The sequence below is a fragment of the Salvelinus alpinus genome, chromosome 15 (genome assembly GCF_045679555.1).
Source record: "Salvelinus alpinus chromosome 15, SLU_Salpinus.1, whole genome shotgun sequence".
NCBI classification, from domain to species: Eukaryota; Metazoa; Chordata; class Actinopteri; order Salmoniformes; family Salmonidae; genus Salvelinus; species Salvelinus alpinus.
This window is the reverse complement of record NC_092100.1, coordinates 25846154-25860581: the sequence shown is the minus strand read 5'-3', so window position 1 is coordinate 25860581 and position 14428 is coordinate 25846154. Positions and strand designations below refer to the sequence as shown.

The following is a 14428-nucleotide window of genomic DNA, read 5'->3' as shown; positions in this document are numbered from 1 at the left end:
GCAGGTGTGGGACAGGTAGCACGTCCGGTGAACAGGTCAGGGTTCCATAGCCGCAGGCAGAACAGTTGAACCTGGAGCAGCAGCACGACCAGGTGGACTGGGGACAGCAAGGAGTCATCATGCCAGGTAGTCCTGAGGCATGGTCCTAGGGCTCAGGTCCTCCGAGAGAGAGAAAGAAAGAAAGAGAGAATTAGAGAGAACTTACTTAAATTCACACAGGACACCGGATAAGACAGGAGAAATACTCCAGATATAACAGACTGACCCTAGCCCCCTGACACATAAGCTACTGCAGCATAAATACTGGAGGCTGAGACAGGAGGGGTCAGGAGACACTGTGGCCCCATCCGATGACACCCCCGGACAGGGCCAAACAGGCAGGATATAACCCCACCCACTTTGCCAAAGCACAGCCCCCACACCACTAGAGGGATACCTTCAACCACCAACTTACCATCCTGAGACAAGGCCGAGTACAGCCCACAAAGATCTCCGCCACGGCAAAACCCAAGGGGAGGGAGGAAGGGTGGGAGGGAGGGAGGGAGGGAGGGGGGGCGCGCCAAGCCAGCTATAGGATACATGTGCAGCACCAAGTCATAACAGTAGGCTAAGTTATGAGGGGAAAAGGGACCAAATTATTAGGGTGAGTGAGGCACATGGGCTACTAACAGCTACACAACATACACTTAGTACTACTTTCTTAGCTACAGTATACATATCTCCCTGGCATATTACATAATTTATGCGGCAGCATACAAGACATTTTTGGACTCACCGTTGTTGTGCTGTGCTCACTTGAACAAGGTGGCACGGCAGTCCAAGTTGTGGGCAAATTTTGAAATTCAACTTTGTCATCAAAGTCTGGCATTCTCTGGATTTCTGGTGCATTCAAGACAACTGGGAACTCTGGGGAAAAAACAAGGTTGAATCATGACGTCAGTGATCTTCTCATGTGTATATAGTGTATTCTATTCTACTGTATTTTAGTCAATGCCACTCCGACATTGCTCAATCTAATATTTATATATTTCTTAATTCTATTCTTTTAGATTTGTGTGTATTGTTGTTAATCGTTTGTAGATACTACTGCACTGTCAGATACTACTGCACTGTTGGAGCTAGGAACACAAGCATTTCACTACACCCGCAATAATATCTGCTAAATATGTGTACGTGACCAATAACATTTGATTTGATTTAGAAAGAGGCCCGAGTTCCCGACTTGGAATTCCAAGTTGAATGACAGTTCAAAACGTATTTTCCCAGTCAGAGCTCGTTTTTTTCAGTGTCCAGTTGTCTTGAACTCACTAAAATTTGAGATTTCCCAGTTCCAATTTTCCAGTTGTTTTGAATGCAGCAGAAGTCATGCAGGATTGACAGCATGGACAATTTATTAAACATTTTCTGGCCCATGGTGTTGCGTGTTAATGTTTATTCTTTTAAGCTTGGAAAAGAGACTCTTTCAGACAGATGTTTTAAATTCTTAAACCCAGACTTGGACCACACACCCTCTCCACTGAATAGCAAGCAGTGGAAGCAAAATAGTAATTGCTTTCCTTAAACGTTTTCATATAATGGTTGACAGGAAAATATTTATGGACAATTTTAACGGAAACTTCCTTAATTCTGTTAACAAGTAGGTATGTGTGTGGCAACATCCAAACTTTTTTCCAACAGATATTATCAATAAATCTGTTCCAATAAGGCATGACATAAGGTATATAGATACAACATTCGCCTGAAACAAGGTTCGTATCGCTCTGTTGTTGAATGGAACAACAGAGAAACAAATCTTTCCTACTGATCCCTGACTTTCTCTTGTCTTTTAACGGCACGTGCCTGGCTGAGGCTCCCTTGAATCCATCCAATCACGGCTCTAATGATGTTGACTAATAAAGTGGACGTATGTAGGCTGGGATACGCCCCTATCTAAAAACGGGCGCGGCTTTGGTTAACCTCGATTGATGAAAAAAAAGACCCGTATGGGATACTCTGCCTGTTCAGAACAGGTCACGTGAGATAGGCTTTTCTGTTGCTGAAGCTTAAATGGAAGAGGCCATTATTGTTAGTCACATGACATGATGCTTTCTTTAACCCCTTGTCCTCCACTCTCCAAAGTACACTATCAACCTTCTCAAATCATAAGCATAAATTATTATTTAAAGGTATGCTAAGAGAAGGCTCATAGAAGACAGGCTATGTACACACTGCCCACAAAATAAGGTGGAAACTGAGCTGCACTTCCTAACCTCCTGCCAAATGTATTACCATATTAGAGCCACATATTTCCCTCAGATTACACAGACCCACAAAGAATAAGAAAACAAATCCAATTTTGATAAACTCCCATATCTATTGGTTGAAATACCACAGTGTGCAATCACACCATTGTAAATCATTTCCCCTTTTGTACTTTAACTATTTGCACATAATTACAACACTGTATATAGACATACTATGAACTTTGACATCTCTTTATTCTTTTGTGAGCGTAATGTTAACTGTAAACATTTTATTATCTATTTCACTTGCTTTGGCAGTGTAAACATATTGCCAATGAAGCCCCTTGAATTGAAATTGAAAGACAGAAACAGAGACAGAGAGAGAGGAGGTCCTGTCTGAGTAATGCCCCAGGCATTGACAGACACACCAATAGACAAAGCATGGATACTTGCAGGTTGTGTTGACCAAATGTCAGATGGGGTCTGCAGTGAGCCAGCAAGCAAATGAGGGTAAGCAACCAGGCTTAAGCTCTTTATGGTAGTTATTTGTCTTGATTATTGCAAATTGCACAACCCTTAATTAATGTCTATGATAAATCTGTTGTATTAAAATAATTACATAAATTGAGAGAGAACAAACATTTTGAACATCATTGTTTACTCTCAGTGGCCAATAAACAGATTATGAAGTACTCTTGGGAGCAGATAGCCTACCAGTGTGAACATGTGTTCAGTGTTTTCAATGCAAACCCATCCACCTTAAGTGTACACATCTTCTTTTTGATTCACTATTTTCTTGTAAGCTTTGAGAAAGACCTTTGAGTCAGAAAGCTTATGAAAATATTATACAAAGTTACAGTTTAGACTACCTTTTTGGTTGTTGCTAGGGGACAAAGACATTACTATTCTATTGGTTTTCCTTAAGTTGAAAACAAAAACATAAATCCCTGCAAATGTTTTTTTTGGTAACGCTCAAGTAAAAAATAACTGTAGTATTTCAGGTTTACAAATATTTCAACAGTTAAAATTACTAACACATGAATGAGTAGATAGCAGCTGTTGTTACGAGGTTAATCTTTATTGTTCCTTGAATGATGCTCCCTCTAACACTCTTAAGAAATTAGCACAATCCAATTAAAAGGTGCTTGCATTACACTGATCGATCCTCAAGAACAAAACAGAGTTCTCTCTCAGGCACGATATTCCATTGGTATTATTATAACAACCCTAATCACCCTTACTCATATCTACAAATGAAAGCAACTCACTCAGATTCCTCACGATTGTGAAACCGTTGAGTGATACTTGAATTGGCTACATATGATACAGGAAGTTGCTGAAAGTCTTTTAGATTTAATTGCTACATTAAAGGTGGAATTTCCTGCCACATGTTGGTTATTTCACTTTCTGAAGAATATAACTTATAAATTCCTTAATTAGCTTTGAGAAACTAAATGATATGACAATGTTCACTTCTTCATCTTCTAGTTATAGAGCCAAGTAAGCCAACCCCCTCGCCAGCAGAGATTTCGGTTGGTGAAACTTCCTCCCCCTCTTCATTCATACCCCCTGCCATAATTGTCACTGCCCCATCCAAAGAGGACCTCTATGCTCAGCCACCCACCAAAACTATAGAGGAGGCAAACAAGGAGCCACGACCTAGAAGGCAACCAATATGTGTTGGTAGAGCCATCACTAACAAGGTATAACGATTTTGGAAAAAGTAAGGTCACATAAATACTACAGGCCTGCCATCCCCTTGAGCCAATGATTCCCTATTCATCTGTGCTAGAGGAGTGCTAGACGTACCAATTGCAGTAATCCATTATAAGAAGTGGAAATAGATATGTACAGATTTAAGGAACAAAGTATTTTCGGGTGATTTTTGGATGCATTACATATATTTGTTGTCATTTATCCCCAGCCTTAGAAAAAGTGGGGATATTATTGCACTATTTAATTCATATGAGGAGTGATTCAAGTGGATATCAACATATTTGTGGGGGGGAAAAGCTATTTCTAAATAGATGTAAATAAACAAAGTAATTTAATTTCTGAGGTGAAGCGCATCTCACCTTCTTGAACCCCGGGAAAGCTTGTAGTCGTCCATTTAATAGACAAAGCATCGAGTGTGTGGTTTGCTGCCATTCATACTCTTTTGAATGTTTCTGGACGTATATTCGTGTACTGGTCGCATTTTCTGTCATCATAGTACAGCAAAGGGCGAATGAACCATCATCTTGGGCGTCCAAATAACAATGGAGAACGCTGCAGATACTGACCCGGACCCCATTAAGCTGAAGTCGATCAAGAACAACAGAACGTTCACAGTACCGCAAAAACACAGGGTAAGCAACATGCTTAAGTAGCTACTAGCTAGTGGGCATTTTATTGTTATGTGGGCCACGTACTCTTTAACAAATTATCGGCACCCTAATGGACAGCAAGGATACATCAAATGACCCCACTTTATTTAGTCGGAATGTATTTAAAACGATTTTATAAGATGGACACAAATACGTTGATACGATTGCTAGTCGGGTGCCTTGTCAGTTTAATTTGGAACGTCACTCTCGCAAACCCTGCCACGCAATGACGCTACCGGACAAAAAGCTTTGTTTTGATGTCCATTCACATGGTCAATGGAATGTCCTGTCCTTAGTACTCTGTGACCTAGACAAAGCTGCCTGGGAGATCCCTATAAATCCCAGCCAGATTAATTTTGGCTGTATCAAACGGCACAGTGCTGAGAAAGTGATATGGGGCAATTCCAAGTTAACAGTGACACTGAGACTCACCTTTTAACTTTAAAATGAATGCCAAGCTAATACCATTGATAGTAAAGTTTAACAAACAATACACCCATATGAAGAAGTGATCGTTTTACTCAAATACATTTACTTGAGAAACAGTGCAGATCCACGTTTTGTAACACAATGACAGTAAAATCTCCTTCAGTTGTTTATGTGACCACGTTTATCAAAAATTCTTAAATATCTCATTTGAATAAAGATTCAAATATGCCTGCAGAAAGAATGGGGTGTCAGCTATGATATGACACCTTGAGTTTGAAAAAATCTATTTTGGTTATTGAACTACATACAGTAAGTGGATCAACACCCCTTAACATAATTGTTGTTCTTAACTGACTTGCCTGGTTAAATAAAGGTTAAATAAAACAAATATAGATATGTTTCTCAACCAATTTACTACAGAAGGCAAATCATTCCTACAAAACCTTATATAAATGTTGATATTAGTTGGCATGTGCCTTTACTTCAACATGATTGTGTTGTGATTTATTTCTAATCCCATTTATATTTCTAAGACTTTTTCTAGTAGATTAACATCCTCTTTCCATCTGTGTGACCAGATTTTTTGGGGGGAGATGTATATTGGTTGAGATATATATATGTGTATGTACAGTTGAAGTCGGAAGTTTACATACACTTAGGTTGGAGTCATTAAAACTTGTTTTTCAACCACTCCACAAATTTCTTGTTAACAAACTATAGGTTTGGCAAGTCGGTTAGGACATCTACTTTGTGCATGACACAAGTAATTTTTCCAACAATAGTTTACAGACAGATTATTTCACTTATAATTCACTGTATCACAATTCCAGTGGGTCAGAAGTTTACTGTGACTGTGCCTTTTAAACAGCTTGGAAAATTATAAAATTATGTCATGGCTTTAGAAGATTCTGATAGGTTAATTGACATCATTTGAGTCAATTGGAGGTGTACCTGTGGATGTATTTCAAGGCCTACCTTCAAACTCAGTGCCTCTTTGCTTGACATCATGGGAAAATCAAAAGAAATCAGCCAAGACCTCAGAAAAAAAATTGTAGACCTCCACAAGTCTGGTTCATCCTTGGGAGCAATGTCCAAACGCCTGAAGGTACAATGTTCATATGTACAAACAATATTACGCAAGTATAAACACCATGGGACCACGCAGCCGTCATACCGCTCAGGAAGGAGACGCGGTCTGTCTCCTAGAGATGAATGTACTTTGGTATGAAAAGTGCAAATCAATCCCAGAACAACAGCAAAGGACCTTGTGAAGATGCTGGAGGAAACGTATCTATATACTCTCTACTATTATTCTGACATTTCACATTCTTAAAATAAAGTGGTGATCCTAACTGACCTAAAACAGGGAATATTTACTTGGATTAAATGTCACGGATGATTTCCGCATGTGTGGTTCCCACCGTGAAGCCTGGAGGAGGAGGAGGTGTGGGGGTGCTTTGCTGGTGACACTGTCAGTGATTTATTTAGAAATCAAGGCACACTCAACCAGCATGGCTACAACAGCATTCTGCAGCGATATGCCGTCCCATCTGGTTTGATTTATTTCAGCTTTTGTTTCTTTCATCACATTCCCAGTGGGTCAGAAGTTTACATGCACTCAATTAGTATTTGGTAGCATTGTCTTTAAATTGTTTAACTTGGGTCAAATGTTTCGGGTAGCCTTCTACAAGCTTCTCGCAATAAATTGGGTGAATTTTGGCCCATTCCTCCTGACAGAGCTGGTGTAACTGAGTCAGGTTTGTAGGTCTCCTTGCTCGCACACGCTTTTTCAGTTCTGCCCACACATTTTCTATAGGATTGAGTTCAGGGCTTTGTGATGGCCACTCCAATACCTTGACTTTGTTGTCCTTACGCCATTTTGCCACAACTTTGGAAGTATGCTTGGTGTCATTATCCATTTGGAAGACCCATTTGCGACCAAGCTTTAACTTCCTGACTGATGTCTTGAGATGTTGCTTCAATATATCCACATAATTTTCGTTCCTCATGATGCAATCTATTTTGTGAAGTGCACCAGTCCCTCCTGCAGCAAAGCACCCCCACAACATGATGCCGCCAACCCCGTGCTTCACAGTTAGGATGGTGTTCTTCACTTGCAAGCCTCTCCCTTTTTCCTCCAAACATAACGATGGTCATTATGACCAAACAGTTCTATTTTTCTTTCATCAGACCAGAGGACATTTCTCCAAAAAGTACGATATTTGTCCCCATGTGCAGTTGCAAACCGTAGTCTGGCTTTTTTATGGTGGTTTTGGAGCAGTGGCTTCTTCCTTGCTGAGTGGCCTTTTAGGTTATGTCGATATAGGACTCTTTCAACTGTTTTTTTTTTTTTTTTTTTACCTGTTTCCTCCAGCATCTTCACGAGGTTCTTTTGCTGTTGTTCTGGGATTGATTTGCACTTTTCGTATCAAAGCACATTCATCTCTAGGAGACAGAACGTGTCTCCTTCCTGAGCGTTATGAAGGCTGCGTGGTCCCATGGTGTTTATACTTGCGTACTATTGTTTGTACAGATGAACGTGATATCTTCAGGTGTTTGGACATTGCTCCCAAGGATGAACCAGACTTGTGGAGGTCTACAATTTTCTATCTGAGGTCTTGGCTGATTTATTTAGATTTTCCCATGATGTCAAGCAAAGAGGCACTGAGTTTGAAGGTAGGCCTTGAAATACATCCACAGGTACACCTCCGATTGACTCAAATGATGTCAATTAGCCTATCGGAAGCTTCTACAGCCATGACATAATTTTCTGGAATTTTCTAAGCTGTTTAAAGGCACAGTCATCTTGGTGTATGTAAACTTCTGACCCACTGGAATTATGATACAGTGAGTTATAAGTGAAATAATCTGTCTGTAAACAAATTGTTGGAAAAATTACGTGTCATGCACGAAGTAGATGTCCTAACCGACTTGCCAAAACTATAATTTGTTAACAAGAAATTTGGTGGTTGAAACACTTAGGTTGTAGTCATTAAAACTTGTTTATGTAAACTTCTGACTTCAACTGTGTGTATATATATATATATATATAAGAAGAAAAACATATCTATGCCTAAAATATTAACTTTTAGCTTTCATTTGACACCAAATTTGATATGCTCCTGTAAACTGCACATGTTGGTGCTCATGGGTCCTTTACAGGGAAATTACCTCTGTTGAGTTGCCGAAATGATAAAGCTTTATAGCAAAACTTTAAAAGCTGCATTGTCACACCTTTCCCCATAATTTATGTATAAAGAAAAGTTGCAGATGGCAGCAATAATTGCAGAGGAATTGATCAATTCTTGAAAAAGCATGCATTTCCTCTCTTCTGTCAGTTTGGGAACTGTAGGAGTGTGAAGGAATTTGAGAAACTGAACCGAATCGGCGAGGGAACATATGGAATTGTGTGTAAGTTATCCTTGATCTGTTAACACACGATTGGCGGCTGTTCTTAGAAAGAGATTATTAGATGGTGTAATTCACAGTACTGTCCTGAGCAACACAGATTAGGCCTACACATAGGCCTTATTTAATTACCGGTAAGAACACTTCATACTGTACAACTGTCTGTAAGTGCCTGTAAGCCTAGGTTAAAACATTGTATCCCGTTCAGACAGAGCCCGAGACACCAGGTCTGATGATATTGTAGCACTGAAGAAGGTCCGGATGGACAAGGAAAAGGATGGTAGGCTTACAGCTGGGTTCTCAGCCACTTGCCTTGCTTCAGTTGCTTTTAGCTAAGTATACAATAGTTTTCAGACATTTCCATCATATTATTAGGTTGTTATTATTAATCTCTGTTATTTATGGCCTTTGTTATGTTCTGTGTTTGTTTGACTTGGTGTTGTTCTACACACAGGGATCCCTATCAGTAGTCTGAGAGAGATTACCCTGTTGCTCAAACTCAGACACCCCAACATAGTGGAGTTAAAGGAGGTGGTGGTGGGAAGTCACCTGGAGAGGTGACAGCGTACACTCCTCACAGTACACTCCTCACAGTACACACACATCCCCTCTAATTATACTGGAACCCTTATTCAATATGCAATGATAACATCTTCAGAAATGATTAAGCCTAGACCTACTCTTTCTTAACAGATAAAAACATTTGTTCACATACTTTTATTTAATGCTTGTGTCACAGTTTACAATTTTACATTAAGTTGTAATTTCTACAGTAACTCAACTTTGTTTTTCCATAGTATTTTAGTTTGGGTGTATTCAGTATTTACCTGTCCCATCTTGGTTGACTGTATTCAGTAGCCTACTCATCAGTAATTGACCTGTGTGTCTCTGCTCAGTCTCTTCCTAGTTATGAGTTACTGTGAGCAGGACCTGGCCAGTCTGCTGGAAAACATGCCAACACCGTTCTCAGAGGCACAGGTACAACAGTGAAAAGTATTATGTATTAAGGAATGTCCTCTTGTTTTTCTACTGTATTGACATTACACAACATTGATTATTTTAGAGAACTGTGTGTTGAAATGTATCACTTTGTTTTCTCCTTCAGGTGAAGTGTATAGCTCTGCAGCTGCTGAGAGGTCTGGATCATCTTCACCTCAACTTTATTCTGCACAGGTCAGACACGTTCACTGTCAGACTCCATATCTCAGACTTGTGCTGTTATTTAGGATGGAATCTCCAGGATGGGATATATTTATTTGATTGTAATAATGGATCTGAATTCTGTAATGAATTTGTAATGTGTACTCTCGAGTGCAATTTTTCAATGCTTAGACGGTAGTGGTCTTTTAGTTTGCTGTGATTCGTATGGTTACTTTATGAAATGTCATGAGTATGTGGCAGGGATCTGAAGGTGTCCAATCTGCTGATGACAGACAAAGGCTGTGTAAAGATTGGTGAGTCATCACCATACAACCGCTGTGCTCCTGGATTACGTCTGTATGCATGTACTGTACTACGCATGTCCTTTCGCTGAACAACAATACCTCAATGATTTTAAATTTGCACTGTTGTAAACAAAATGCTTTAACTGTACTGTTTTCACTTCTGATAGTGAATGTTTTACATACTGTAACATGCATAACAATTAGCAATGTGCAGAACAATTAGTTTGACATAGTTTATAACCAGTTTACAGCATTATTCAACAGCTGTCAGTTATTGTGTGTGTAAAAACATGCTTCTGTCAATGGTTGATTGTGCTAATGTTTCCCTCTGTCCAGCTGACTTTGGCTTGGCACGTTGCTACGGTATCCCCCTACAGCCTATGACGCCCCGGGTGGTGACATTGTGGTGAGTCAGTCCTTCAACCTCAACTTTCTCCTCAGGCACTGATCCCTAATCCTCCCTGAGCCTCATCAGCTCCTGTTATTTCTCTCGCTCCAGGTACAGAGCCCCAGAGCTCCTCCTAGGGACCAAGACTCAGACCACAGCCTTAGACATGTGGTAATTTGTTTTAAGTCTCTACTTTGTACATACACATAAGATACATGGGTCACAGATCCTTTTAAACTTTTTTAGAGTTTTGTCACTATCACAGAGCTCCCTCTCTTCCAAACAAGCTTTAACATACAGAGAGAGTTGTCTATGTCATGTATGTAGTTGTCTCCTTTCAGTTAGTGAACTTTACTCTGTTCCAAATAGGATCCTCTCTGTTCTAAATAGGATCCAATCCTCTGTTCTAGCAGAGAATCTCCCCTCCCATCCGTACATCAACCCTCCAGAGAGTATTTTCATGGCACAGTCACCAATGTTTATTACCATACCATCTGTATGAACATACTGTATCTCATATTTATCCAGGGCGGTGGGCTGCATCCTGGCTGAGCTGCTTGCACATAAACCTCTGCTGCCAGGAGGTTCTGAGATCCAACAAGTGGACCTCATAGTGCAACTGTTGGGTACCCCTAATGAAAACATCTGGCCGGTAATGAATGTCTCCTAGTGCTGAGTGATAAACCAAAATGTTTTTTAAAAATGTATTTTTATAGACTAATTGACCTACATGGGTTCAATTATTTGAATTCCATTTAATTCAGGGGTTTTCTGTGAGCTCAATGCGCACATTGCGCTGCAGTTTCTCTAGAGATAAATCAGATCATGCCCAAACTGTGTGACGTAGTAGGGAGTTGTAGTTTCCAACAGGCCAATATTCTACATAGTTTAGTGCAGAAAACTTGATCATTAACTACAATGACCATAATCCATTACATGGCTACTTGTCCGGTCTGTGTTTCTTTTATGCCTGCTACATAAAAGACAGAAGAATGCATGATCAAGAAGGGATACATAGAGAGCAGTTGCTTCGCGAGGTATTGCCTTATTTACTTTGAAGAACTACTAAAATAGTGATTTTGTCAGACAGCATAGGCAACAGATCTATAGAGATGAGATGATGACTTGGAATGAAATAAGTCATCAAATAAAACAAATGTAATACACACAACAACTGAAATATTTGATTAAAGTAATGTGAATAATGATGGTTAATAAGTGATAAACAGTGATGAGCAGTCACTACCATCATGGGACTTTTATTAATTGTTTTATTCTGTGTTGTTACAGCATTCAACCCACATAATGCATAGTGCATTTAATGTCTAAAAAACATTTTCAAATTGAAAATCGTTGTTTTATAATCTAACCAAAACCGACCCCAAATCAAACCAATCGCTCAGTACTACTTTCTCCTAAACAATCACAGAATTTAGGATTTTACCATTCCATAAGTTTAATGAGTCACTTTAATGTTGATTAATTTTACAATATGCAACAACCAATGATAGTAGTTTCTCCTCAAGAAAGGATATTGTTGGTTAACCCCTGTCTGTTGTTAAAATTTTGCAGGGCTTCACTCGTCTTCCCCTAGTTGGACAGTACAGTTTGAGGAAACAACCATACAACAATTTGAAGAATAAGTTCACCTGGTTGTCTGATGCAGGGCTGCGTTTACTCAACCTTCTCTTCATGTACAATCCTCTACGCAGGTAACTACCAAAGAACAAACCTGCGCAGCATTATAAATACATACATACATGCATACATACATACATACATGAAGAGACCTGTATACAGTTCTACACATTGTGTCATTCACATATTTACACAGAAACCTTCCATTAACACATGTGCAGTATACTTCCTTTCACTCCTCCATGGCTCACAAGTGTTTGTCTCTGTTAGGGCCACAGCTAAGGACTGCTTGGAGAGTTCCTACTTTAAGGAGAAACCTTTGCGTAAGTGTGGCCTCAGGGTTATATGACAGAAATTATTGGAACAGTGTTTGTGAAATTAAAGAAGTGAAAAACGTCTGTCTCTCTTTTTAGCTTGTGAGGCTGACCTGATGCCAACCTTCCCTCATCATCGCAATAAAAGGGCAGCCCCAGCTGTAGAGAGCCAATCGAAACGCAATAAAGTGTAACTTCATTCACATCCTTGATCGCAGTTTCAATAAATGAATGAATATCTTAGATGTTTACTACTACACGGATTATGCACCTGGTTGTAAAAACGTGTTGTCATAGAATGCATGTACCTAGCAGTAATTATCCAAATCAATGGGGTGATGGTAAGCTTTCAAGTATTCCACAGTTCAGTCACTGCTTGCAAAATCCTATTTCTTTCACTGTGTGTCTGATGAATATCCAAAAGTATGTGATTAACATGCATAAGTTCAATTTAATTCACCAATGTTGCTTTGTTTTTTGAATGGATGTTGGTTAACCTTTGGCAGTCTTTGGCAGGTTCAAGTAACCAATAGGAATTGGTTTGCTGTATTCATGTACATAGACATTTTTTATCTCATGAAATTCCATGAATATTGTAGTTTTAGTTTTAATAAACTGCTTTTTCAAATTAATGTGTGTGGAAAGTTTAGCTACATCAATTGGAAAGGCAGCACATGTATCTGTTTAAATTACCTGATTCAAAACTTGTGGACAAAAATATGAGTAAAGGTTGTAGTCTTTATTAGCCAGTGATCTGCTATATACAGTCAAGGTCGGAAGTTTACATACACTTAGGTTGGAGTCATTAAAACTCGTTTTTCAACCACTCCACAAATTTCTTGTTAACTATAGTTTTGGCAAGTCGGTAAGGACATCTACTTTGTGCATGACACAAGTAATTTTCCCAACAGATTATTTCACTTATAATTCACTGTATCACAATTCCAGTGGGTCAGAAGTTTACTGTGACTGTGCCTTTTAAACAGCTTGGAAAATTCCAGAAAATGATGTCATGGCTTTAGAAGATTCTGATAGGCTAATTGACATCATTTGAGTCAATTGGAGGTGCACCTGTGGACGTATTTCAACGCCTACGTTCAAACTCAGTGCCTCTTTGCTTGACATCATGGGAAAATCAAAAGAAATCAGCCAAGACCTCAGAAAAATAAATTGTAGACCTCCACAAGTCTGGTTCATCCTTGGGAGCAATGTCCAAACGCCTGAAGGTACAATGTTCATATGTACAAACAATAGTACGCAAGTATAAACACCATGGGCCCACGCAGCCGTCATACCGCTCACGAAGGAGATGCGTTCTGTCTCCTAGAGATGAATGTACTTTGGTGCGAAAAGTGCAAATCGATCCCAGAACAACAGCAAAAGACCTTGTGAAGATGCTGGAGGAAACCGGTACAGAAGTATCTATAGCCACAGTAATCTGTAGTAGTCTGATGAAACAAAAATAGAACTGTTTGGCCATAATGCCCATCGTTATGTTTGGAGGAAAAAAGGGGGAGGCTTGCAAGCCGAAGAACACCATCCCAACTGACTGGTGCACTTCACAAAATAGATGGCATCATAAGGGAGGTAAATTATGTGGATATATTGAAGCAACATCTCAAGACATCAGTCAGGATGTTAAAGCTTGGTCGCAAATGGGTCTTCCAAATGGACAATGACCCCAAGCATACTTCCAAAGTTGTGGCAAAATGGCTTAAGGACAACAAAGTCAAGGTATTGGAGTGGCCATCACAAAACCCTGACCTCAGTCCCATAGAAAATTTGTGGGCAGAACTGAAAAAGCATGTGCGAGCAAGGAGGCCTACAAACCTGACTCAGTTACACCAGCTCTGTCAGGAGGAATGGGCCAAAATTCACCCCATTTATTGTGGGAAGCTTGTGGAAGGCTACCTGAAACATTTGACACAAGTTAAACAATTTAAAGGCAATGCTACCAAATACTAATTGAGTGTATGTAAACTTCTGACCCACAGCTGAAATAAATCATTCTCTGTACTATTATTCTGACATTTCACATTCTTAAAATAAAGTGGTGATCCTAACTGACCTAAAACAGGCAATTTTTACTAGGATTAAATGTCAGGAATTGTGAAAAACTGAGTTTAAATGTATTTGGCCGAGGTGTATGTAAACTTCCGACTTCAACTAGTTGAAATGGAATAATGACAAACATCTTTTTATTTTTGAATTCTGGATT

At 39.5% G+C, this 14428-nt stretch overlaps 1 protein-coding gene across 3 annotated transcripts; it reads left to right on the top strand.

Annotated features, from left to right (window-relative positions):
- Positions 1 to 2640: 2640 nt before the first annotated feature.
- Positions 2641 to 12842, top strand: cdk10 (cyclin dependent kinase 10). 3 transcript variants are annotated; one of them, XM_071343115.1, is made up of 13 exons: positions 2641 to 2732; positions 8356 to 8428; positions 8634 to 8705; positions 8880 to 8982; positions 9322 to 9403; positions 9531 to 9598; positions 9827 to 9879; positions 10207 to 10276; positions 10370 to 10429; positions 10787 to 10910; positions 11831 to 11970; positions 12167 to 12219; positions 12310 to 12842. In XM_071343115.1, exons 1-13 carry the CDS (start codon positions 2727 to 2729, stop codon positions 12402 to 12404), a joined length of 999 nt encoding a protein of 332 aa, XP_071199216.1. In that variant the 5' UTR covers positions 2641 to 2726; the 3' UTR covers positions 12405 to 12842. The 3 variants fall into 3 exon arrangements, with proteins under 3 accessions (XP_071199216.1, XP_071199215.1, XP_071199217.1); XM_071343114.1 differs by lacking the exon at positions 2641 to 2732 and adding an exon at positions 3989 to 4570; XM_071343116.1 differs by lacking the exon at positions 2641 to 2732 and adding an exon at positions 4330 to 4570 and having other exon boundaries at positions 8638 to 8705.
- The last annotated feature ends 1586 nt before the right edge of the window (positions 12843 to 14428 follow it).